At 36.3% G+C, this 27,017-nt stretch overlaps 2 protein-coding genes across 4 annotated transcripts; one reads left to right on the forward strand and one right to left on the reverse strand.

The window, feature by feature from the left end:
• The first annotated feature begins 419 nt into the window (after positions 1 to 419).
• Positions 420 to 3,709, forward strand: LOC110709961 (SOSS complex subunit B homolog). Of its 2 annotated transcripts, none has more exons than XM_021888215.1 (3): positions 420 to 889; positions 1,097 to 1,224; positions 2,890 to 3,709. In XM_021888215.1, the coding sequence occupies exon 3, from the start codon at positions 2,910 to 2,912 to the stop codon at positions 3,321 to 3,323; it is 414 nt and encodes a 137-aa protein (XP_021743907.1). In that variant the 5' UTR covers positions 420 to 889; positions 1,097 to 1,224; positions 2,890 to 2,909; the 3' UTR covers positions 3,324 to 3,709. The 2 variants fall into 2 exon arrangements, with proteins under 2 accessions (XP_021743907.1, XP_021743908.1); XM_021888216.1 differs by having other exon boundaries at positions 420 to 881.
• A 168-nt stretch (positions 3,710 to 3,877) lies between these two features.
• Positions 3,878 to 21,010, reverse strand: LOC110709960 (serine/threonine-protein phosphatase BSL1-like). 2 transcript variants are annotated; one of them, XM_021888213.1, is made up of 21 exons: positions 20,336 to 21,010; positions 20,189 to 20,249; positions 20,016 to 20,094; positions 19,833 to 19,912; positions 19,639 to 19,733; positions 16,879 to 16,978; positions 14,973 to 15,042; positions 13,648 to 13,749; positions 12,423 to 12,504; positions 12,160 to 12,330; positions 10,400 to 10,586; positions 9,841 to 10,042; positions 9,597 to 9,764; positions 9,263 to 9,501; positions 8,173 to 8,257; positions 7,986 to 8,084; positions 7,324 to 7,523; positions 7,167 to 7,242; positions 4,772 to 4,907; positions 4,551 to 4,690; positions 3,878 to 4,428 (listed from the first exon to the last, which is right to left on the reverse strand). In XM_021888213.1, the coding sequence occupies exons 1-21, from the start codon at positions 20,538 to 20,540 to the stop codon at positions 4,345 to 4,347; spliced, it is 2,661 nt and encodes an 886-aa protein (XP_021743905.1). In that variant the 5' UTR covers positions 20,541 to 21,010; the 3' UTR covers positions 3,878 to 4,344. The 2 variants fall into 2 exon arrangements, with proteins under 2 accessions (XP_021743905.1, XP_021743906.1); XM_021888214.1 differs by lacking the exons at positions 20,189 to 20,249; positions 20,336 to 21,010 and having other exon boundaries at positions 19,833 to 19,922.
• Positions 21,011 to 27,017: the final 6,007 nt, after the last annotated feature.

Consider the following 27,017-nt stretch of genomic DNA (forward strand, 5'->3'; position numbering starts at 1 on the left):
TTTTATTTTTCAATATATATATTTTTGTACCAAGCAGTGGCGGATTTAGTTAAAAGTTTTTTTTTTAAACAAAAATAAAGGTAAAAATAGAATATTTGTGTAATGTAAAACAAGAGGTTAGTGTGCAATAGTGATGTCAGTGGGGAGATCAAGTAGGAAAGCCGCCTCATCCGCGCCCTAGTGGGGCAGGGATGAGTCCCGATTCGAGTGGTGGGGATAAAAACCATACCCACCATGAGTGATAGAAGCAGGGTGGATTTATGTTGTACCCGTCCAGCCGCCCCAACCCCACTTCCTACCCACCCGCTCATAGCCTCCCTATCCCTTTTATACTATTTTATTATTATATATATAAATATACAACACATTGTAAATTATATTATGTAGTATTGTTGTATTTGGGAGGCGGGGATTAAGTGGGTCTTAGGTGGAAATTAGGCGGGGATGGATATCCATGTGAAGATTGGGGTGAAGATGGTTTCGTACTTTTATAAGGGCATAAATGGGGATGAACTTAAAACCCGTCACGTAGATGGGGATGGAAATAAAAATATTAGACGGGAATGGGAATGAGAAAACCAACATTCCCCTTGCCTTGCCCCGTTTAAATCCTCGGTAGTTAATTTTCCCTTGCATCCTAATTCCTAAGTGACTGATGGCCTAATGGGCTAGTGGAGATCAAGGTTCGACTCTCAAAGCCTCATTTTTTTTCAGACTTTCAGTCTTTCACTCTTCAGTCATTTCACTTCCCATTTTCTAACTTTTTTTCCCCGAAATTCCCAAACTCAACTCCTGATACGCCACTGCAGCGTCCACCGGCCATGACACCGGACCGGAGGACTGCAGTCCGAGCTTCCGTCTGCTCGAGTACTCGATACATTGTAAGATTGTAAGTTCAATTTATTTTTTAATTGATATATGATAATTGCTATTTTGCTAATTTGAATTATAATTGAATAATTGATTTTGAATATGTGGAGTTAGTTTTTTTGTTGTTGGGGTTTTTTATTTCATGGTTCATATAAAATTGGTTTAATTTCTTGATTGATTATTTGATTATTGTCATTTTGTGTGTAATTGATTTATTGTGTAAAAGCTATAAGTTACAAATTTACAATGGAGTCAAACGAGAATGAGCTACCAGTTCTGAGCAGCGCTACTATACCTTAACCTAATCAATTCATCCACTGCTCTCAAATTAGCAAAAATATTGACAAATTTCAGGTAATCTCTTTAACTATTTGTTGTATATGTCATTCCAGTTCCTCTGCTATACCCTCATTTCTCATCAAATCTCTTTAATTTTCATTCAAACTGGGATTTCGTTGCCTGTGCTCAATTTTCTCTGCATATTATTTGCATTTGATAAGATTTTTTTGTTATTCATTTTTCGAATACTTGATTTCTCTGTTTTGTTTTTTTTTTTTTTTTTGGTTAATTTTCTGGATTCTTTAGTTCTGAATTATTATGGTAATTTCTAATGTTTTGTTAGTTTGAATTTTTTACTAGTTTTTTAATTTAATTTTTCAGGATTCATTCGCATCTGGGTTTTTATTTTGAATTTTCTGGGTTTGAGTTGCCTCCTTTGAGTAATAAAGAGGGTACTTGGCAGGAAAAGTTCTGTAGAATACATAAAAGTCTTTACTATTTTTCAATTGTAGTTTCAAATCTTTCAAATTTTGCTTATATTTGTATGATGATGACTTGTAGGAATATGAGCGAGATTGGCATGGAAGTTTGAAAATTTTGTGAAACTACTACCTTCTTGTCACATAGAAATCAAAATTTGTCAAAATTGAATGTTACAATTACGAGTGAGTAATTATAATCAACTCAGCTAATAAAACATTGAGATATACTATGAAGTAAAGTAGTCCAAGCTGTATAAACTACAATGATTCTTTCTTATGCTCACTCAAACAGTTGAATTTTGAGCTGTATTATACTATAATTACATTCATTATCAAAAAAAGTTAGCTGTAAAACCATGCTTCATTTTAATGAAAGGGCCGGCAGAATCTGTTCATATAGACTTTTACTTGTGCTAATGAGATACACTTAAGTGTATATTGTAGGCATGGATGATGCAATAACTCGCAAGTCCCGGACTTTCCAGTATAAGTCACATTTCTCAGGCTATAATTTACCGTTGAAGGTACAAATTAGAGATAGACGTTGACAATAGTGAAAGCCATTAGAGAGTTTAGGGTTTGGGGAGGTCCACATGTATGTAATCTTACCCTTATGAGTGAAAAACCATTAGAAAGTGTTTATGGGAGACCCTCAAATATATATTCGTTAATTATGAATTAAATTGCCTTTTTGTTGTTTCCCTCATGACTTAAAATGTTAGGATTTTTTTTTAAGCTCGTGTTGCTTGAATAAGATGGAAGAATCTAAAAATGATGAGAAATTTGAACAAATGTGGTATATATTGTGGAATTAACTATGCACATTCAATTTATTGAAAATTGCTCACAAGTTAGATGAATTGTCATTGAGAATTTTTGGATTGTAATTTTTTAGTTTGCTTAGTTCAATTCAATTATCTTCAATTAAATTATCGTTTCTTGTATAGTGTCACCTTATTTTCACAGTTTGTGACTTGTTGGTTCAATACCTACAGTTTTTTCCGTCCGGATTTTACTTGCTAATAGAGTAATAGGGTTCTAATTTTAGTTAGCAATCAAAGGGTATTTAATCCAGTGAATATCTTGGTCTTCTTTTTTATTAAGCATTGTGGAGGCTTTGTGTTGGGGAGAAGGTGGTGGAAGTGGATGAAAGGGCAGAATAGGTGTTGCTGATGATTCTGCTCGTGGTCATGGAGGTCCATGAGGATAATAGAGAATTATATGCAACCTTAACATAGTGTAATGTTTTTGTGGATAGGTACTGTACTCACTGTTACGATGATGCTCTTGAAGGACATTAAACCAGCTGCATCAAACAATATAGACACTAGATTCATACTGTTGGATAAAGGCAGGATATCTGCAGAAGGCCAAAACAAGACTTGTTTGGCACTTGTGGCAGATGAGACTGCTGCAGTTCATTTTCAGCTTTGGGGACAGGAATGTGATTTTTTCCAGACAGGCGATATCATCCACCTCTCCAATGGCATATTTTCTTACCAGCGTAAAAATCTATTGCTGAGAGCAGGCAAGAGAGGAAAGATTCAGAAGGCAGGGGAATTTACAATGTCCTATGTTGAAACACCCAATATGAGTGAAATTAATTGGAGTCCTGATCCCAACAATCGAAAGAAGTATATTCAGGGATCTGTGATTTCTAATTACTCCCGCATCTTTCCTCCGGTTCGTTAGCTTTTGGATTCTTAAAATGTGCTACATAGTTGCCCATATCAAGCTTGCCTTCTGTGAGACCGACTTTGTTAAGCCTTCCTGCTGCATGAGTGACACATGATGACAAATGTTTGAGAACTCTTTCTTATCACTCTATCTAACCAGCTGCAGGTTTGTGGTTATCTGCAAACTCTTTCAAGGATAAGGATGAAAATGTGTCAATTATGTCTGGTAAACTGAGCTGCTTTAGGAGCGTTAATCATGCTGCATATCTGCTATGGACTCTTTCAGTGACTTGATTAGACTCTAAATAACATATCTTGTTGTCAGTAGGAGTAATTTTTTATTTCTGGCAGTCCCTTACACTGTTTCCGCAATGAAAATACTGGTAACATCACTCTGGTGGACACTACTGTTCTTGTATATACAGAGAAGAGAAAGGGAGAACCTTTTAGCATGCACTATAAGGAATAGGACCAATAATCACTATTTTAAAAACTGGTACGTGTATTAATTAATTATTATTCAAAGTAATAAGTTTTGTCAAATGATATCCATAATGAAATGAGGACGTATATAACACAACATACCCAGTGATCATATACTGGTATTTTTATATGATACCAAAAGCAGATTCAATATCATACACCAAATGCCAATAATACACTTGTTAAAAATAAATTAATTACAGATAAATATGATTTCATTTTACAATTAATGAACACTCAAATGGAAAGCTTCTCTCAACTGCTTCTGTATCTCTCCTTATGGCCTGCCTTTACACTACAATTCTACAAAAACAAAGTATCTATGGCTTAATGCATATGCTAACAAAAATGGAACTAACTCTTCAACAATACCGAAGCTACATGTACAGAGGATGAGATTTATACTACTCGTATCTAAAAATCTTTAATTTAAATGAGGCTTACAGCACAGCACTGTAAGGTGTATAATGAAGGTTGGTAAAGCATCTGCTTTGGCAATTAGGGACTCTGAGTGCAAAGAGGCACATAATGCTGATGAAATCATACATTCAACATTAAATATAAGCAAGTGAATTGCGGTCATGATCAGGCTGAGGCCGACCTCTAGTAGGAGTTGGTGGTCTTTGAATGTTGAGTTCCTAACCATTCAAGAAGAAATATCAGCACAAAGAAAAGAGGATAGAAGAAAGAGAGAGCTCAGCATACAGATGGTGTCAGGAATAAAAATAAAAAAAACTCCCAAGGTTTTTGTGAATTATACCTGCATCCATGTATCATCCATGGAACGTTCTGGAGAAGTCTCAGGTGATTGCATAGGCGGTGGCAAGGGATGAATCAACTTTGGAACCACTACCAAACCACGGCCAATAACCAATATTGCTCCAGCATTGTTTGCAGTCCCTGAAGCAACTTGCAATTAGGATACAAGCTAAAATAGAACAGGAATAATTATTTCAAAACACAATTAACAATTGTAGTTACCACAATAGTTCGTAGCAGAAAAGAGTGTGATCAGCTGCCCTTGAGCAAATCGTTCAAAACCATCCATCACGCACTCATGGGCCCTAATAATGAGCTGCAGTTTGTTCTTTTTGCAAAACTCTGTGACTCGGTCAGGCTGTATATGAATCAGTTCCAATTCATTTTAGTAACAAATAAGAACAAAACCTTTTCATTGGGAAAAAAAATTAACAAAAAAAAAAAAAAAAAGAGAGAGAGAACAGCACACAAACTTCAGATAGGCTTGGAAGTCAGATATTACACTTCCTAACGAAGCAAATTAAGATGGCTGTAAAATAAATCCCCACAAATTTTGATAGCCAAAACTTGTGGTCATGCAATCAAGTTTTATATGATTTTTCAGTGATATTTTGTTTAACCAGACATCCAGTTAAATGATACTTCCAAACTGCACATCTAGAAGACCAATACCTTTCCACCCCCCTATAATATTATCTGGGAAAGCCCCATTCAACTTAGCTTATAAGACAGGCAAACTAGGTTGACTTCAACCCATAACTGAACAGAGCAGCAATGCCACCAAAATTTCGTCAGTTCTACTCTAGCTAGGTTCTTTACAAAATAGACATCATTGCATTTCTGCAGAGCAACTTTTTCTCCTTCCCCCCACCAAAACCCACAATACAATCTAGAACCACTCATGTATATTTGAAGGACTTAGGAAAAAAACTCATCATACACCACATAACAGACAACATTTGAATATTTATCAAATATTTTCCCGATGACATTTCAACATAGTAGCAGTACATAACTAAGTCCGACAATAACTCTTCTTATACATATTCCTGAAATCAACAGTCACATGTACGGATGTACCCCCCAGCACAAATTGTTACCAATCCAAATACAGTAAGGTTTATGATTTAATGTCACAATATCCTGAAATCAACAGTCACATGTACGGATGTACCCCCAGCACAAATTGTCACCAATCCACATACAGTAAGGTTTTATGATTTAATGTCACAACATGCCATTTTCATAAAAAGTTCCTTGTTAACTTTTCTGTTGCCAATCCACAAATTTAGGCTTGTTTGGCATTGTTTTTGGTTTTCAGTTTTTTTAAAAACAAAATTTCAAAAATAGGAAACAAGAAAAAGGTGTTTCCACTTTTCTGTTGTCTATTTTCAAAATTATCATGTTTTTAATAAGTTTGAATAATTTTTGATTCATTTTATGACATGTATCATATGATTTTGAAAAACAAAAAAAGAAAACCACAACAATGCCAAATGAGAAGGTTTATGATTTTATTTCACAAAATTCCATTTTCATAAAAAGTTCCGTGTTAGTTCTTAGTATTGAAGGATAGGGACAATGTGACAACATATCTTGGATGGAAGTACATATATACAACAACAACGCCTCAGTTCCAAAATGATTTGGGGTCGGCTAACATGAATCAAAAGTACATATTTACACATCACCATAAAAATTCAATGCATCTTTCACATACGATGTGACAAAACTAGAAAATGTCTAACATCTTTCACGTACAATCCATCCAGATCAATTATACAATCTACCCCATCTCACCCACTATAGCCAAAAAGCCAGCATCATACCTTTTTCTCAACTGGAATCTGAGAATGTAATTTGAGAGAACATTTACACAAATCTATATACAAATCTTATGTATAAGAATTTAATTTCCAAACACACCTCGCAATTCCAGTCTCATTTTCTACTAAAAAATTAATTCCAATGACACTTTGTTCAGAGAATAGGTGTTGGGTATTGGTTAATAGCACATCGGAGAATAGAAAATAAACCAATTTGCTCCAATTACAAGTCAATAGGGATAGAACTATTGCTGTAAGTTGTCAAGGCAATTTGCCACTTTCCTAAAGTCCAAGTTATCACCTACATTAGCCATATATGTATTGTGCTCTAAATCAGAACTTGTACTACCATTGATGCAAGAAGGGATTTGGGACCGCAAAAAGAAAAAAGAGGAGACCAATAAGTCAAACATGATTCCACAAAAAGAAGTAAGTTAAATATCCAACTGATTGTGCTTTCTCCATTAAAGCAACACCCACAGAAAATAAAAGAGAATTTGTTGCAGTGTACCAACACAAAGTAAAAACACCTCCTAAACTTGTGCACTACAGATTTATCATTGAAGTAAATGGGAATAATTCCACTGAAAATTTCATTATAAGTAATAAATTATTAAAATAAATAATTAAAACCAAAAAAACAAATGGCTAGTTGCATGCAAATTACTCCTTGTTCTTCAAGGATTGTGGATACACCACACAAAAGAAAAGGAGTGCTCAAAATGTAATTGAGTAATTAATGTCAAAATTAGAACAGTAAAACATATGAAATGTAGCTGCATAATACATACCCCAAATGTAACTAATCCAGGACCTCTAGCATTTGGTCTCAGACCTTCTATACTATCATTTTCTGTGGGATCAGACCTGCATAAAAAAATGCTGTGAGGCATCGACAGAGGCAGTAGAAAGAAAATATAGGAGATACAGCATCAAATTCAGGTATACCACAGCAAATCCATTAGAACTATAGAACCAGCATCCATTGTTATGGGTCTCTCAAGTTTTTCTATTTGTTCCACTGCTTGAATAGACCTTCCAATGCCACCATGCATACAGATAATTTTCTTCTCAATAAGGGCAGCGAGTGGAAGATAGTTGAATAGCTGATTAAACCGTGTCCATGCCCATATGCCATCATTTTCCCCCTATAATTTGTTAAAATGTTAGAACATCTAAAAATGGTAGTGCTTTCTCACTCTGAAATGAAGTTAATGTTGCACAATTTCTAGACTTGTTAAAACCTGCCCATGTTAGAAAGTGTGTTGTATGCCAAATGATCAATGGTGAAAGGTGCATATCTTAAAATACTAAAATCTACCTAAGCCCTATTTACTAGCTCCGTTTTCAATTTTGGGCTATCCCAATTTACTTGCACCATTTCCTTTATAGGAGACTATTTCTCTTACACCTTGGGTTGGGTCCCAGACTCAATCGTATTAATTGTTGCACATGTAGCTATGGGGCAAGTAAACAAGGATGAAGGAAATAACAATGATTATTTTGAAAAAAAAAAATTTGTGGATCCGTTTTTAAAAACCAAATAATATACGCAAAACTTAATCTTGGGCCTCAGGAGTTTAAAAAAATAAAATAAAAGTCAACATTACCATTCTCTCAATGCATTCAAGACGAAACCCAAAGAGTGCGTTAATATCAGCAGCTTCATGATTCCCACGTATCAAGTGAACATTTTCAGGATATTCAATCTTCAAAATAAATTAATTTATTAGTTTGTAGTGCACCACAAGTTTATTAAAATAAACCAAGCTATCAAGAGAAATAGAGCAACTATACCTTCAGAGCAAGAAGTAATGTAATAGTCTCTAAGCTATGTTGCCCACGATCAACGTAGTCACCTAAAAATAGATAGTCAATATACCTGGAACAACAAACATTGACAAATTAATAGCCAACTCATTAATGCAAAACAGCTGCAAAAGCTAATTGACATTTAAGTCAGATTCACAGGACCAGTACAAGCAATTGAGATCATTGACAAGCATTCTTTGAAAGTGTGGAAAAAGAAAAAATAGAACATGAACCTATAAGGATATCACATATCTTAGCATTGACTTCAAAGAAGTTGACTAAAGGGCTAATTCTCCCCCAACCTCGTTAGTCGTAATTGTCCATTTATCATCCCCCCACCAAAAAAAAAAAAAAAAAAAATCTCTCATTCTAATATAAGCTAAAAAAAACAACAATATTAACTATTCCCAATTTGGACCAATTAACTCAAAATGGATTCAGCAATGCATCATATAGTGAAAAGATTAATGCCAGTCTAAAGCATATATTGACAGAAGCATATAAGGCACCATCCAACCTAAGAATCACACCCCCCCCCCCCTTTTTTTTTTTCTGAACTTGAAGTTTGGCTGGATGCCAGTCTAAAGCAGAACTTTGAGGGTAATTCCCCCCCCCCCCCACCCACACACCAAAAAAAAACACAACAACACTGGGATAGGTCCTCTGGGCCAGCAAATAAGCAGATAAAAAAAATAAATAAAATAATAAAATTAAAAAAAAAGGTAGAAAATAATTCCACATGAAACAAATACAAGCCCCTTGATCATAGTATACTATTTGGTCTTAGTATAAGGATAAACATTTCAAAACTCAATGATTTCAGTTTCAATAATCTCTACAATTTTTCGTGTTAGATACATTACAAGAAACAAGACAGGAAGGTCTGTTGGTCATGCAAAATTCAGAAACCATTACGTAAAAGCTGTAGAGCTATAAACATGATTGAATTTTCACCAAAAAAAGGAAGAACTGTTTGATTATATCCATATCCCTCACCTCGGTTTTAGTAGGTAAAACCATAATTAATGTACTATAATCTATAACTTCCAACTAAAAGAAAAGAGCAATAGCTTACGTAATGTCACCAGCGGTTGAAGGAAATCCATATTCATCAAACAATCGCATCAAATCTCCAAACTGTCCATGAAGATCACCAAACACTTTGATCGGAGCTCTCAACTGAAGAACACTTGGCTCATGCATAAAAATTTGTTCTGCAGCATGGCAAATCTCACCCACTTCATAAGAATCCAAGAAAAATTTCCTATTTACTGGAGGTTTCCAGTTTCGTGGTCTGAGCAAAGTAGAGATAACCTGACAAAAGTTAAAGAGCAATGAATACGAATGACATATTTCAGTTTCCCATGTCCGCGATTGGAAAAAATTAAAAAAACATTTTGATGTCCTACTTTTTTATGCAAACCCTGAGGAGACTTGGGTTTCACGAACTTTTTGCCAAGAGTTGACTGGTCACTGGTGACAGGTATCATCCTCCTGCTCTCATTTTCAAACTGGTCAAGTGATAACTGCCTCACCATTCCACCTAAGTTCCCTACAATTTCTTTAGCAACTACAACCTGTGCCAACCAAAAGTCAATACTGGAAACCAAAAGCACAATTAAAACATAATAATACTGAAGTAAAAGTACATACTGCTCTAGGATGGAGGCGAACATCACCATCAGCATCACTACCATCTGAAGGAGTATCTGTGGTAGGTGTGCTGCCTTGCGACAGAGGAGATTCATCTGGTGGAGATGAGGATGCAGCTTGAGCAGCCTGCCAGACCGTTCTAACTGCTTCAACCTCAGCAGCAGATGCCTCCACAAGTTTATCCACAGATTTTTTTCCGGGGCTGGAAGCAGAAGTTTCAAAGTTCAAATATATTCCACCAAGTCACTCAACCATCATAAATATTGCTTCCTTCATTTTTTTTAAGATGCATCACTTTCAATTTAGGAAAGTTTCAATTTAGATGAATCAATTTTTTCTTTCTCTTTTAGGTAAGGTTTTGCTTATCAAATTACCCATTTGCCCTTGCTAACTTCCAAATTCTTATATTGTTCTCCCATTGCTCCTCACTACCCTAAATAAACTACCCCTACACCCATTTAAAATCTCTCACCAAAAAATACCTAAGAGCCCGTGAAATCCAAAGTGATGCATCTAAAAGAATCGGAGGAAGCATTAAAGAAAAGCCAGAAACTTCTACCTTACAACACAAGGTAGATTTTTTTCATGACTTCCATCAGATACATTTATAGAGGGCGACGTAGAAATACTAATATTAACTCTGGGATCAGTTAGGCTCGGAGCTCTCTCCGATGTCAGTGGTGGGGAATTATCATCAGACTGCGACACCATATTCTCTGTGACCAGGAAGTCATCCAGCAATACATCTGCATGAAAATCCATACTATTCAACATCACATATTTGAGTCAAGATTTAAATTCACTGTGCAGCCATGTTACCTGTACACGAGTATAGAACATGGGTACAAAATCCAGTGTCCGATTGTAAAAATAAACAAAATATAATGGGGATTATAAAGAGTGCAACCAGATAATATGACACAAAGCCTTAAATGACATTTATTACCTCTACCCCAATACACGCCTTAGTCTCCCTAAACTTATTTAAGTCCCCATTATTCCAACGCTCTACTCTCCACACCAAAGACTCCATCTCAATAAACATGACACCATTCTATTTTGTTTAAAAAGACACTTAATAGCAATCCTAAAAAAACATAAAAAATATATATAAAAATTGCCTTCAATCTCAAAGGCACATTATGGCCTTGTAATTTTGCCGAAATTCGACTCAATTTTACTCAGCAAATATTATTTTCTTGATCAAAACTATATTTGTTATTGTGTACAACAAGCTGTGCATACCTGATCCTCATCACAGTAAACTCCTCATCCAATGTCAGCACACCTTGGTCCTCATCTCAGTTGGTTCTAGACTAGGTTTACTTATGCTACACTTAAAACTTTTCAAGATTTTAGCTTGTCTTTGTAGCTCTCAAAACTAGCATTGGTCCTTAATATCCATCAACCAGAATCTGATAGTCATAAGCTCATTCATGAAATTTACAAGGCGCTGATTACAAATCCTTAAAGTAGCCCCGTACTTTTTATTCATTAATAGGTAATAAAATTTATAAAAAAAAATTAGACAGACACCATGGAGGCGCCCATCACCCATATAGAAATAAGACTAAGGAAAAAATAACCTCATGCCCTAGAGCCATCACAACCCAACTAATCAGCAACATTTTTGGAACATCAAGCATCTCTCAGGACCCCATAATTTCTGCGGACTTTATAATTTCCATGTACACCTCCAAAAGATACTGTGATAGTGAAATAGGTTTGCCAGCACATGACAAAAAGGCAAGATATGACAGCAGGGAAGATATTTGCTTGTAAATCAAACGCAGTAACTATAACTTGTTTACTACACAATCTATTAGAAGTATCTGAGCAGTGTAATCTAGCAATATTTTTTCGTAAATTATTTATCATGGATGCTCTACCCTTGTATCATTACATTTTTCTTTTTATAAGCTACCAGTTCCTTCCTCTTCATCCATTCATTACCTAGGAAATAATATTCAACTTCACGTGCCAGTCTACTGCTTGATTTATATACAAGCATGAAATTTTCTATAGCAAGCAAATAATCTAATAAACCAACAGACATAATATCTCACATCTAATTCAGAAGGACAACATAGTTCTGCACAACTGCTCGAAAATTTCAAACGAAATGACATCTCATATTCTCTCAAGCAATTCATTCTTAACAAAGAAATTTTAGCACATCAAGAGCCACTTAGAGATAAAGCATCAGCATTTGAGATAAAAAAAATAATAAAAAAAAAAAAAACACACACACACACACACACACACACACACTCTAGCATGCGTATGTACATCAACCTTTTTTGACAAATTCATCCTTACCTCCCCTAAGACCACCATAAATATATATACGAACACCAACAGAAGAAGAAGCATGCCGACAGCGACGCATCAACTCCAAGGAAGGATCGTATTCTGTTTGTCCTTTATTGCCCTTTGAAGAAGTCACCAGTCCATTCCTATCCAACCACACTCCAGCAGCAGTGTCCAAAACTGGTATACATTAAACAAACAGACAGCGCCCATTAATTATCACAGTCCATTTCACATGCTCAAAGACTTATCAACACAAGTCCTGGGGTTACCTGCAACAGCTGCTTCACCTTCAATGGCACGTCCTCCCCTAAGAGCACCCCCAGTAACATGCAATCTAGTGCCTACAAAGACCTAATAAGCAACAAATTTAGATACAAACTTGTCTAAGTAAAATCTGGAAAACTCAAAAGATAAATAAATATACAGATAAAAAAGAAAAGAAAAATTCTGCTATGTCACTATTCATATGATCATATGTTGACTTTGTCCATAGTTTTTTACTAACATAATAGCGGAAATAGTCGACGTGTGTCGGTTATTAAAAAAGAGAGGAGATCCCCTCTTTCAACCTTTCAACCCGTAATCAAATGTCAAAAACTATGTTACTCGGACTCTTTCATTTACCTCACGTGTCCGTGTCGACACAACTCGTGTCGGACACCGACACCGACACTTGGACACTTCATTTTTAACTAAAAACAAAACTTTTTTCAAGAAAATGGGCGAGTCCGATACTTGGACACCCGTGTCTAATTTGACACTTCATCCGAGTCCAAGTAACATAGGTCAAAAATATGAGAGCAGCAGCAGCAACAGAGTACAAGTTAAGCTAGAAAGGAGAGCAGCATCTATACCTAATAAAAGACAGCAACAGAAAAGAAGAGACACAAAGGTGGATGTAAAAGATGAGCCCATTTTAATTGACTTTTTGAGTTCTAATTCCTAGCAAGAAGTTAAGTTTCCCTTTAAATTCCCCTTATTTTATATGCTGTACATGCTGAGGCTTTCATTGCTACTCATTTCCAGACAGTTAACATTCACTTAGTTTCTTCCCTTCAAAAACAATTTCTCAGGAGGCAGCAAAGCACCTCATGCTACACTTTAGGCAGCCTGATGCATTGAGAGATCATTCACTCACTAGTCACTGCAACACCATAGGAGCCTTTATAAAAACATGTTGGAAATTATCCTAACATCTCTCATTTAACACTGTTTGGGTTATTGTGGTAAAAGTTGTATAGATTCACTAATTACAATAACCCTAATTAAATATCTCCCCTGCTTTTCATTCAAGGAAAAATAGGCAGCTTTGAATTGTTATAACTCATTAACTCCCATCCTTACACTCAAGTCCCAAATCCATTATTTCCAAACCCGCAAAACAATGAAACTATATCCCATTCCTACCTTCTAAATCCCATAAACAAAAGCTTTGTAAATTAATGAACCAAAAGCTTCCATAAACAGTTATACGGGTAATACCACAAAACTTACCGCAGCATGTTGGTACCTTGGAGAGGGAGAAACACCAGGTGCTAGAGTCCACTCCCACTGACCATTTCTATGCATAAGTAGTCCATATGCATCTGCAAGGGGCTGTATATGCACGATATCAATCAATAACATATAAACTCTTTCTCTGTAAACCTCTTAGAATCCATTCATAAGAGTCATAGCAAATTGGAAGAACAATCATGTAGCTTTACAAACCAATATGCAAAAAAGATAAGTTCAAAATGAATGTATACGTTCCACAAGCCATGGAATAAATGCTACATGTGACAAAATATGTTTAAGATCAACCAGTGATTATTAAATTTGGGGGTGAACTGACAGAAATTTAACCATTTTGCCTGAAAAGCAGAAGTTATGCACAATTTTATACGTATTCATGAAGAAGAAAAAAAGCAATAAAATAATTCAATGAAATCTACAACTATTTGCACAAGAAGCTCTTTCACAAATCAATATGGATCACATAAAGGCTGTTCTTTGCCCCATTATTGTCATCCTTGAATCTAATCAGTATGCCTTACAATAAGGCAATGGGTTCATTTAAGAATGTATGACAGGTTCTCAAAAGCCAGAACTGCTCCAGGCAGTAAAGGGTCACCACATCTGCTGCACCAGGTACAGGCATATGCATATCATTCGTGTATGGCTTAATTTTCTGCAAAAATTAGTAATTGTTTCAGACCTTTCAGTTTTTATTTACTAATTTATTTTGGTGAAATGCTGTTATGATTTATGAAAGTGGCCAGGGAAATGAGGAGTACCCTATTAAGAAAGTATGAATGAAGCTAGGAACAATGGGTACATATTATTGTTCATATAGTTCACACTGTTGGGTTAAAGCCTCAACAAGCTTTTTTTATCCAAGTATGTACTAAAATATGTATAGAAGATGCACAACTTACATACACTTTTTCTTCTACCACTAAGAAGAATACATACGCATCATTAAGGAAATATCCATATTGAACCCATTTGTCTCAGCTTCCACATCTTCCACAAGAAACAAAACAAATACGGTATGCATAAGGAGAAAAACTAGACCTACAAGAGCTTTATGAGGCATTGTAAGAACTACAAAGACATTATAATAATATGGGACCCTTACAAACTTCTACAGATCAAGGCATGGAAAGAGAGCATAAATCAATCAATCAAAGCTTTAATCCCATAAGAGAGAGCATAAAGACGGGGAAATAGAGAAATACGTTGTGCACAAAGAGTTCAGAAATATCAGAACAGACAATCCTATGCAAAAATAAGGATGCAGTCAGCAGTAAAACTTCCCACAAACAGAAGCAACATACCGCGCCAGTTGAGTCTCTTCCGCCACATAGCAAAAACATGCCGTCTGATCGAGCACTTGCAGTGGCATACCTACACATTGTGCAACCATATTGTCGAATATAATTAGTAAGGTTTAAGCTGTATTGTGATGTATATGAAGCATCAAATAAGTCAATTTCAAAACATCTGGACAACCAACTATTAATGGATCCCTGGCAAATTGAAAAGTCGTTGATGACTGAACATAACAAACAAGCTTTCACGTGATACATTAAAAATCATCTTCTCCATCAGTTTATCACCCTCCCTCCAAAATTTTCATTGCTATTATATCTACAAAATTGATATGAATGGGGTTATCTATCCTATAAGTGTTAGAGAGAGAATGTTTGTTATTACATCTAAAGAATTGTTATGACGTGAACCCCCGCTCCTTATTCCATTTTCCCTCTTATTAGACAAACTCAACTAGTTTGTATTTAGGCATCTCTTAGCTGATTTCTTAATTATACTTTATACAGTCTAGTGCACCGATTTCCCAGATCATCTTAGCTCCATAAATTATTAGTACTGACTCCTACTGTTTTTTTTTTTTTTTGGGTTTTAGCCTTCTTTTATAAATTTTTTTTATATATATATATATATGATTCTCGTCTTTGGCCTTCTTTTCTGTTCACAAGGGAGGAATTTTGGAGATAATCAAGTTATAGCTCAGTGTATATATTTTTATTGCAGGCTCTTCCATAGGACTATAGATCATATCTAAGTTTGACACTGGTTGAGTATTTATGCTTCCATGAAACCTCTTCTGCAATTCTGATGAGTTTTTTGACATGACTTCTATTGTGGTGATTTAAAATTTTTAATTAGCCTGATTTGTTGGGTGGTGGCAGCCATGGATGCATCTTTGCAGGAGGAAGATCATATTTTGTGGAAGGTTAATTTTGTTTTTTACTTTTCTCCATTTTACTCCTTTTGTCCTAATGGCTTACTACTTTACAAAATACAAACTTTACTTTCAAGGTGTTCCCAGATTAGTTTACACACTTTCCCTCACTAGTAATTGCTTCATTCAAAAAGCACTATATATGTGATTTAAGTATAGATCATTAGTTCGTGAGAAAATGCTTTTAGAGGTTTTCAGATTTCTGATGGAAACGAGAGACCATGGTGATCATAATTGATAATTCACCAACTTTGCTGATGTTGTTGACCTTTACCATCTATTGAGTATCAGTCAATAAAAGCCATAGTAGTGATCTAAGTGGCTTTAATGGTTAGCAAATGTATTCTTCACTTTTGCACTCAATTAGAGCAATATCATCAAATAGAATATTTGAGGGTAGTCTCCACTTGTCATATACTAGGTTCTGACTTCTGAGAAACATTTGGTATTAAATTTGTAGAAGACTTGCTTCAATAGAGTCAAAATATTCTGGGCATGAGTAGTTTGTATTTAACCCTACTTCAGTAATTGGTACAAGGGTAATTGACTGGCATACCTATATCTCATAGTGTTGTATAGATACTATGCACTTTACTATAATTGGATCCAAAAGTCACAATGATAGCTGGAGGGAGGGGGTAGGAAAAATATAAAACAAAAAAAAGTCACCTAAAAAGAATAAATTTATTCAAGGCAGTAATAAAAGCAAGTTTCCACAAGCTAAAAGCATAGCCCTTTTACCTTTCAGACACCACCCAAGACAATGGGGGTATATATATCAAAAGTCCACAAAATAAAGACGGAATGTCGAGTAAATAAATTTTTTTAACCATCACAGCTGTAAAAATAAATTTAAACCAACTACTTGATTACATGCCCAGTTGCCCACATTAACAAACTAACAAGCCTTTAAAGTTTAAAGTTAACTACTAGAAGCAGATATAAATTTACACTAAAACTAGCAAACAGAATAAACTCACATTCTAGCAGATGGTCTATCACCTTCAGGGTTAAGCCTCTGCCAAACATATGGCTTTTGAGCAGTATCCAAAACCCAAGCATCTGACAGAACCCTTTTCCCTGAAAGAGAAAAGTATATTTTACTATCTATATATTATTGGCATAAGAGCACCAATAAACAGCGTTCTATAACTACAAATAGCAAGATAAGCAATGTAGCCCAAAAGGAATTAGCATAGTCAGCAAATTGGCAACCAGGTAGTTATATAAATGCAGTAACAGAAGTGGTTTCTCAGTTCAGACGAGGCCTTATCTGACATATTATAACTATCGAGTGGCAAACTATCCATTAATACCAGCATTAACACAAAGCAAGAACTAGCACATTTCATGTAGAAAAAAAAAAAACAGAAATGCACATGGTTAGCTGGCTGTATACAAAAAAATGTACACACAGAAACTTTGAAACACAAGGGTCAAAAGTAAACATGACCAAATTACAAAAAGTTAACTAGTGAAAATGATATGGAACTAAAACTTGTCTGTTCCATTACATGGCAACCGTTTAGTAACAGATTTTGAACATGCCCTTCCACGAAAAAAAGAAAAAAAAATACATCCTAGCCGAACCATCAAATATGACTCACCGTGTAGTTTTTCATGGAAAATGGTAAAATGAGAGAACACTTACAGACTGTTTAGAAGAGGAGAAAATGGAAGTGAAGATAAAGAAGGATTAAGGAGAAAGCCCAAAGAGGTTAATTAATCCCATGAAGATAGAATTCCCATGCCAATTCATCTCTCCCAATTCCCATTCCAATTCATCTCTTCCAATTCAGCCTTCTTTCTCTAATTCTCCAATTTCTCATCTTCTTCCTTAAATTTGACATTAATTTTCTTTCTTTATCAAATTTAATAAATCAATTCCATTATTTCTCCTATTTCCATGGAACTCTGTTAATTACATTAGGAAGTTCAAAAGGTTTTCCCCATATTCAAACTGAGCAATGGGTATGAACAACAATTTTTCAATTTTTCAAATTTTCTTTCTAAATTTCTCCCACATCATCCAATTCTAATTTGTTTATCAAAAAATTAAAAAAAAAATTACATGAATTTAGATAAACTACAAAATTACCTAAATCTTTAGGTTTTATTATTCACGATTTATTGTCATCATTGATTCGTCTTGCAGTTGCCGAGCACTCTCGATTTCAATTCACCTCTACAACTCACCAACTTCCAATATTGCGGGGCAAAGTAAAAGTAAGTCTTTCCTTAAAAAAATAAATAAATAAATAAATTGGGCAAAGTTTGATTACCTTGATTGTCTCATGATTCTAATAGATTTATTATAAGGTTAAATTAAATTAAGTGAGAAACGAAGAAAGATGGCACTTGAGATTTGATAAGGTTTTTATTTATTTCAAAGTTACTACCATTATACTTGTTGAATTTTGTAATTATGCCCCCTAAGATCAGAAGGTTGATAAATAGTTCAAGTTGTATCAAGTTAAAATATCCGAATATATTTTTGTGCCTAATTTGATATATGTAATCATTATATCATAGCATATTGTAGTATATATGCTGTTTAATTTTAGCCTGAAATTTTTTAGTTTGTATAAGTTGGAAAATATGATAGGCCCATATTGTAATTTAAAACAGGGCCTTAAAATCTTCAAAATGGCCTTGCATGAAACCATATTCGATTTTTGACACTTTAAATGTTTATCTTGATAAGATTGTAAAATTCAACAATTTTAACATTCTACCTAGGTCACGTATATTAAGGATCATAAAATCGTAAGATTCTAATATGAATAGCAATCATCACAGCAATGATAGCTGGTTGTAAAGGAACTTAAATGGCTGTGGGAGGTTAACCACAATTGAGCCCATTGTCGCATGTGTTTGCATGTTGAAGCCATATCTAACTTATATTATCGTGATTTACTATGTCAGGCTATGCCATGTCATGCTTCTCCAAAGAAATGTGGCTTAGATTGTGTTTACCGAGCCATGTTTTTTTCATGATGTGTCTTGTCATGCCATGGGCAGCCCAGCACACTTGTATAATATAAATTTAACATATCCAGGAACACACACTCTCCTAAATCTAGAAGAATCTGAGATATTTGTGCCAAAAATAAATCTAATTTGGACCATGAAGAATACGAAGGATTGTGAAAATAGGAGAGAAAAAGTCCAAGAAAATCAATTATGGCCCATGAATTTTTTTTTAGCATCCAGCACATCCACCTTTTCAACCAAAGTTGATGATGAGATATGAGGTTTTTTTTTTTTTTTTTTTTTTGCATAATCAACTAGCTCATGTGGAACTTCAAAAGTAACAATCAAAAAATCCTCGCAACAAATAACTCCAATGGCATAATCAACTCCATTTAAAATGCATTGCCAATCCAGGTAATTCAACCATTAAATAACACCAATTCTAATGTGTCGAGCCCTCCATAGTCAATAAGCGAATACTCTATCCATTTTTCTTTGTTCTTCCTACTATCCTATTACATCGGTTAATTTGTTATCCTTCTTTACTTATAATTAAAGTCTTTAAATTTCTATCTCCACATCATCCGTTTGAGAAAACATATTCAGAGGTTTCTTGAACATCCCCCCTCAAACCCTCGTACAAAGTAACTTCACAAGGAGGGTATAGATAGTAATAGTCCTTGCCCGATAAGAGTTTTTTCAACGACTCTACTTAGCGTCAAAAAAATTTAAAATGCATCAAAGTAAACACAAGATGAAGAACTAACCATCATTGCCACTGACTGTTACGAGGTATCTTTGAGCAACCAGGTCCATTACATGGCCATATCTAGGTCCAGGTCCTTGACCTTGGACAACTACTCTGCAAACACACAATCAAGGAAAGAAGATGAATGAATATCCACAAAACGAAAGCTCGTGGCATCAAAGGAATTATTTTTCTGCCAAAAATGTCACTCACCTATGCCATTTATACTTGTCATTGGTCAAATCAAGCACATATAGATCATCTGTCGAATGCCCAGCAGGTCCTATACCACCCTACTCTCCACTCCAAAGCACAACACCACATCAATAAATAACACTACCAACATTCATCCCAAGCAAAAAACAACTAAAATTGAAATGCCATACAAACACTCACCTGAAATACAACCATAGTTCCAACTGCGGCAGCTGCGTGAGCCGCCCTCGGAGAAGGCGGGTCACCAGCCGGTCTAATCCTATTGTTCAAAACACCCAAACACAATCAGAATTCAGAAACACCAAACCAAAAACAGAAACAAAATCAACAAATAAGGTGATAAAACATCAAACCTGGCCCATTTCTTAGTAAGAACATCATAGGAATGAACAGAATTCGTAACCCCAGCCAACCCTAAATCACAAAACCAAATCAAACCAATCGAACCCAACAATTCAATCAACCAAAATCAAATCAAACAAAACGAAAAACCCATTAACTGATTCCAGGAGCGGAAGAAGAAGCGCCGCCTTCAATGGCGGTTGCACCACCAAAAAGAATAAGACGAGGACCCTGAGATTTGGTAGCTGCGACGGCGGTAAGGGTATGACCACAACGAGGACCAGGCGCATCTTCGTCGGAATCCCAAAACGATTCCAAAGGGTTGTACGTAGGAGCAGGTTGCAGCCATGGCTTGGACGCCATTGATGAAGAAGAAGGAAGAAGGAAGAAGAAGAGAAGAAATGGAAAACCCTAGGAGAGAGAAAATGGAGAGAATTTGAAAGAGTTGATCATGGCGCTGGTTTGGTGGTGCTAGAGGTGGTGGGTACCTTGGATACTGTGCATTGAAATTCCAATTCACAATCACAATTTCTTTTTTTAATTGTAAGGATGAATTCAGAAATTCCAGGGGTTTTATTTTTTTTTTGTTTTTGTTGTGATAATTATTTATATTATTTTCTGGGTTTTGATGTGAATACTATGAAATGAGGTGTAATTGGGTGCCAAAAAAAGTCAACCGGTAATGGTATTGGTTTTGCTTACTGTCAACTGACCCACTCTAGAAGAGGGCCAGCCTGGATGATGATCTTGTATTTATCATGGGAATCGTCTTTTTTGGGGAATAAATGGAAGCTTGGATTCTAGATATCAAATATAGTTGGATAGTTCCATCACTTTATATTTATCAACTTGGGTGTTTTATATTCACTACTCTATTGTATTTGATTTATGGGTGTCTATAAATGAACTTGTTGCTTGTTCGAAGATTCACCCGATTTAATACTCGTTTATTTGGTTCGTTATTTTCATTTGGCTGTGAAAACTATTTGAATAAGTAAATTTGGATAGAATTTTTTATATAGAATCTTATGGCTACATGTGTTATATATATTACGAGGATAACGAATTATAGTAAAATGCATTTTTTAAGATTTACTTTTCTTACTTTTCATCATTTGGGGAATCACCTTTCACTTTCATCATTAAGGATTTGTTGGTTGCATAATTAAAAAAAAAAAAAAAAACATCTCATTTAATCACAAAACTACTCCCACAATGTGTTTTAAGTACAACTTTCACCATAAGGAAGTGTTTACAGGCTTCTAATAAATTTCTTAATATGTAATCAATCAAAGAGTTATTGGCTCTACAAAATAGCTACTTTGCTTTCACGAGATATATATAATTTGTTTCACATACAAAAATTTCAATATTCTCCGGCTCAGAATATTTCAATCTTGCCTATATGGAAAAAAAAATTATAAAAACTCTCCTTAAACCTTGAAAAAGTTCAAAATTACTTAAAAAATAAGCGTAATTGTGTAAATGAGTAATGTGAATTTTTAAACACAATAGTGTTTTGATCATTTAAAAAAAATGTATATTGTAATACATATTTGATTACAATAGAAAAAACAAAATGTTGCAAACAAATGAATAACACAAATAAACCTATATAATCTTTTATCATCAAATTAGGAAGACACCTTTTTTAATTTCATACTAGTGTGTATCCCGGGAGATGCTCCGCATTGCTAGTTTGTACTTCTTTAATTTGTTAATTATGTTTAACTGTTGTATAGTTAGTGAGTGATTTGGGTGTCATCTCGGATGTTACGATTTTTTTTTACTTCATATGTATTTATTTTCTAAGAAAAATAAATAAATTAAATAACCTCTAATTTAAAAGGAATATATAATGTTAAATATGTGAAATTTAAAACACTAATAAATGTTGGTTGAGATGGTAAGTGTGTAACATTTATTTGTTTGAGGTTGAGGGTTCGAATCTAGATAAAACCATAGCACCGTCCCTTTAAAAGGAACACCTTTTAAACCGAATTGCAAAATTACGCTTGTATAAATATGGATTTCTTTGTTTTTTGAAGTTTAGCTCAAATAGTTACTACTACTTAAAATTAATTAGGGAGACTTTGTATTAATTAATTAATGACTTAATGTTGAACTATTTATTTTAAGGAAAAATTGCCAACAATAATCCACCTTTAATTTGGGGCGTCCGCGAAAAATAATCCCACCTTTGGGATATTTTTAAGGATAATTTGAATTTTAGTACCTCAAATATGGGGGTAATTGAATTTTAGTACCCATCTAAAATTTTATTTTAAATTAGTACCTCAAAAATGACTAAACTATAGATATCAGTACCTCCGTCCATGTTCCGTTAAGTTTTCCGTTAGTGGGGCCCTTTATCTAATTATTTAATAATTTAATTTATTAAAAAAAAAAAGAAAAAACATTTTATAAAAAAAAACTAAAAAAATAATTAAAAAAAAAAATCAGCCACACCGGCGCTGACCACCCCTTCCCCGAAACCCTAGCGCAACCACCACCATCTTCCCTCCCTTTCTCATTCCTGGCCGCGGCACCCCACCCCCTCCCTTTCCCTTTCCCTCCCTGTTTTCCCCTTCCCCTTCCTCGTTTCTGGCCGCGGCGATGTGGTGGATTTCAGATAAGGTGGGTTTCGAATTTGGGGTTTTAGGGTTCGTCGGTTGTGGGTTTTAGGGGTTTCTGGGTTCGTTTGTTGTGCGGTGGTGGGTTTTAGGGGTTTCTGGGTTCGTCGGTTGTGGGGTGGTGGGTTTCTGGGTTCGTCGGTGGTGGGGTTGTGGGTTTCGGGGGTTCGTGGGTGGTGGGGTGTGGTGGGTTTCTGGTTTCGGGTGTTCGTGGGTGGTGGGTTTATGGCACCCCTGGGCTTCCTGCCTGGCCGCGGCGGCAGCTGCTGTGGCTGGGCTTCCTGCCTGGCCACGGCGGCAGCTGCTGTGGCTGGGCTTTGCTCCAGGGAAGGGGAAAACAGGGAGGGAAAGGGAAGGGGTGGCCGGCGCCGGTGCCAGGGGAATTCGGCCACCAACAGCCGGAAGCCGGCGCCGGCGCTGGTGTCAGTGGCTGTTTTTATTTTTTATTTTTATTTTTTAAAGTTTTTTTTTTATAAAATGTTTTTTCTTTTTTTTTAATAAATTAAATTATTAAATAATTAGATAATGGGCCCCACTAACGGAAAACTTAACAGAACTAGACGGAGGTACTGAAACCTATAGTTTTGTCATTTTGGAGGTACTAATTTAAAATAAAATTTTAGATGGGTACTAAAATTCAATTACCCCCATATTCGAGGTACTAAAATTCAAATTTTCCTATTTTTAAATAATCCGACCTTTATACTCCATCCGCTCAAAATAGTCCCAACCGGTCATGTAACCTGTTATAACAAGTTACATGACATGTGGCGGCATGTGATTGGTAAAAAAAATAAAAATAAATTAAATAATTTTTTTAAAAAAGTTAGATTTTTTAAGGAAAAAGTAAAGTAAATAAAAAAATAAAAATAAATAAAAACCACCCACCAGCTGCCCAAGCCACTGTCGCCGCCGCCTGAGCCAAATCCCTGCCCGCGGCTTCGGCCACCCAGGCTCCAACCAGCGCCGGCGCTGGCGTCGCAACCGACCCCCTCCCCCAAAAGCCCCTTTCTCGTCCCGATCCTAGCCCCCTCCCCTCCAAAACCCCTATCCCGTCCCGATCCCAGCCCCCTCCGCGTCCCCCTCAACCACCAAGCTCCTTCAATTCGAAACTGTCCCTATCCCGACCACCCACTTCCTCGGCCACGTTTTCGCTCCCTTCCCCTTCCTCTGTCCCTTATTCGGCCTCATCTCCCTCTCCTCGGCCAGATTTGGCCTTCACCACCCTTCCCATGCCTTGATTTCGACCCCCTTTTCCCCGCCTAAATTTCGGTTAGAGGAGGTGACAGAATGGGGTAGGGGAGGGGCGGCGACAGGAGTGAGGGAAATGCGGTCTGGGCGGGGAGGAGGTTGGCGGCTGGTCTTGGTCGACGGTTGGGGCCGGAGAGGTGGCTGGTGCTGGGGCTAAGGCTGGTGGTGGCGATTGTTTTACTTTTTTTAATTATTTTAAGAAAGTTAGATTTAAATAAGTTAATTAATGTTAATTAGTAATAATTATTTTAAGACCAATAATATTGTGACAGGTTATGGGGAATATTCCAAGCATTACCCCAAACTTAAACCCTACTGTGATCATACACTAAAGTACGGTGGTGTCCAAAGGGAAAGAAGATAGAGCAAAAGAGTCGCCAACAAGTTTTAGGAATTTGTAAACCGTTCACGAGGTGAAGGTTACACCCCTTAACGATCCAAGAGATCGTCAACTCCAATTGGTCTGGAACTATGACTGGTAGTTCGAGGATGAAGGTACAAATCCGACCTAAAAAAGATTGAACCTGCCCTAATAATAGGCCTCTACTTTATTTTGATCGTATTCATGTGCGCTTTCTGACTAACGTGCAATCAATTGGATTACCCTAAACCTGTTTAATCTATGTTGGTTGAATATTGCACAAATAAATCTATTATTGGCAATCACTTGAATTATAATCATATTAACCTAAATAAGATTATTATTATTATTTTTTTTGACAAAAGCAACTTAAAGAAAACTTACAACGAGAAATTAATTAAATTACATCTACACCAACCCGCAATATTATGCGCTTTTGTTAGCTGATCCCTACTCACTTTCCAGATAGTACACATATCCAAAAGTCCACCCTCCTTCACTAAGACACCAGTAATCCAAAGAAGTCTCACCTCCCGTCTGTTGGGACAACGTAAAAGCTGAATGAGAGCCATCGAATCAGTGAAGATTGTGATGCGGCGGAAACTTTTTAGGCGAGCCCATTTGATGGCTTCTATACAAGCTAAGAGTTCAGCATGTAAAGCTAAAATGGCTTTACCATAACCTCCTCCCCCATCCTCGTAATTAACTGCATCCAAAGAATAAGCCCAGCCAAAACCCGCATTCCCGTTATGTTTCTGCCAAGAACCATCCACCATGATAATTATCTCCATATTCCCTTCTAGAGGGGTACCTGGGAGAAAATTTTGTCTTCCAATGTTGAATATGCAAAAACCCGGTGGCTGATCTCCTGTACTTTCCAGATTACGGGGGACCACCCTATATCTTCCTGTAGGATTTAGGAAAGTGTCAAGACTACTCATTGTTTGGTCATAATGTCTGTAGTAGTCTGCTAAGTAACCCCGCTCGTTTCTAAAGGCCCTCCCATTCCTGGTTAACCATAGACTCCACAATACTCCTATGAAAGCATGAAGTCTCTTACTATGCTTCCCATCCTCGCTATGAAAAAGCAGGATATGGTGCTAAATCCAGTGTCCCAAAGGAGTAGATTCATCATTTTCAAAGCTAATATGCAAGTCACAATTCTGCCAAGCATACTTCGCAAAAGAGCACAACCGAAAAAGGTGTTGTAGGTCCTCCTCCTCCATTTCGCAAGAATCAAAATCTTCGTCTGTATCCACCCCTCGATATCTCAAATTTGACTTGACAGCCAACCCATTCAAAACTAATTTCCATAAAAATAAGCTCCACTTTGGAGGAATATTTAATCTCCAGATTAGTTTGAAGAAAAAATAGTCTTCCTCCTGCCCCTGCTCCAAAGCATAAGCATGTAAAAGGAAAGCATACCCAGACTTCACAGTGTAGTTTCCTATTGGGTGGAAATTCCAAAATAGGAAATCTTTCTCATCAGTTTCTGTTAGTTCCATATCGAGAATGTTTATTGCCGTCTCCCACTCAAATCTTTCCCGGACCATAGCAGCATTCCATTTTCTTGGATTATTTAATATTAGGTCCTTAACCTTCCCAGAACCAACATCCCGGAGAAGCAAGTCCGACCTCAATTCAGGGACAGCTCCCTGCACCCACTTCATATTTGCAATTTTAACTCTTTCTCCATTACCAATCTTCCAAGCATATTCCCGGATCATTTTGTTCCCCACATCTCTAAAACCCCTCCTACCCCAAGAGATGTTTCCTACTATGCCATCCAAAGTAGCACCAGTGCAAATCGAGCACCTATGAAGGGGCTCCAACACTCGAGCCACAAGCAACTGGGGATTAACATGCATCCTGACGACCTGTTTAAATAAGAGAGCCTCATTTAAACACACCATAGACCTAATGCCTAACCCTCCCATGCCTTTTGGGAAGTGTAACTTTTTCCTCTTCACCCAGTGCATGCCTTTATCTCCTTTATTAGCCCAGAAGAACCTAGCAACCAAAGAGTCAATCTTACTAGTTACCGAAACTAGAAGCTTGAAACATTTCATAACATGTGAAGAGATACTAATCAACACGGTGTTGATCAGAACTAATTTGGCCGATTGGGACAAAGATATAGCATTCCAAGACATAATTCTCCTGGAAACATTATCAATCAAGTACTTAAAGGTCTCTTTTTTGCTTGCAGAGAAGTCAATCGGCGCCCCCAAGTGTCTTTCCATTTTAGCAACCTGGCCAAAACGAAGGATATCTTTATATTCTTCTATTTCCGAAGCTGGGGCACGCTTGCTGAATTTGACAAAGGACTTGGTCAAATTGAGCTGTTGTCCGGAAATATCCCCAAACCTGCGCAAAATGTCAACCACGCTCCTACAGGAATTTGCATTGGCCTGAAAAAAATAACATAGCATCATCAGCAAAAAAATAAGTGGGAAATATGAGGAGATCTCCGGGTTGCCCATAACCCCTGAATTTGATGAATATTCTCCGCCATAGACAGCATGCGGGATAAAATATCCATACAGAAGAGAAACAGATAAGGTGACAAAGGGTCTCCTTGTCTTAACCCACACT

Source organism: Chenopodium quinoa, unplaced genomic scaffold (assembly GCF_001683475.1).
Source record: "Chenopodium quinoa cultivar QQ74 unplaced genomic scaffold, ASM168347v1, whole genome shotgun sequence".
Taxonomy (NCBI): Eukaryota; Viridiplantae; Streptophyta; class Magnoliopsida; order Caryophyllales; family Amaranthaceae; genus Chenopodium; species Chenopodium quinoa.

What these genes read in the sequence shown, in the direction of transcription:
- LOC110709961 (XM_021888215.1), top strand. Translation starts at nt 2,910, where the DNA reads ATGATGCTCTTGAAGGACATTAAACCAGCTGCATCAAACAATATAGAC.
- LOC110709960 (XM_021888213.1), bottom strand. Translation starts at nt 20,540, where the DNA reads ATGGCGTCCAAGCCATGGCTGCAACCTGCTCCTACGTACAACCCTTTG. An exon ending in GAACTATGGTTGTATTTCAG is followed by an intron (nt 19,913 to 20,015) that starts GTGAGTGTTTGT and finishes AGTGGAGAGTAG; the next exon opens with GGTGGTATAGGACCTGCTGG. An exon ending in GATAGACCATCTGCTAGAAT is followed by an intron (nt 15,043 to 16,878) that starts GTGAGTTTATTC and finishes CACAATGTGTAG; the next exon opens with GTATGCCACTGCAAGTGCTC.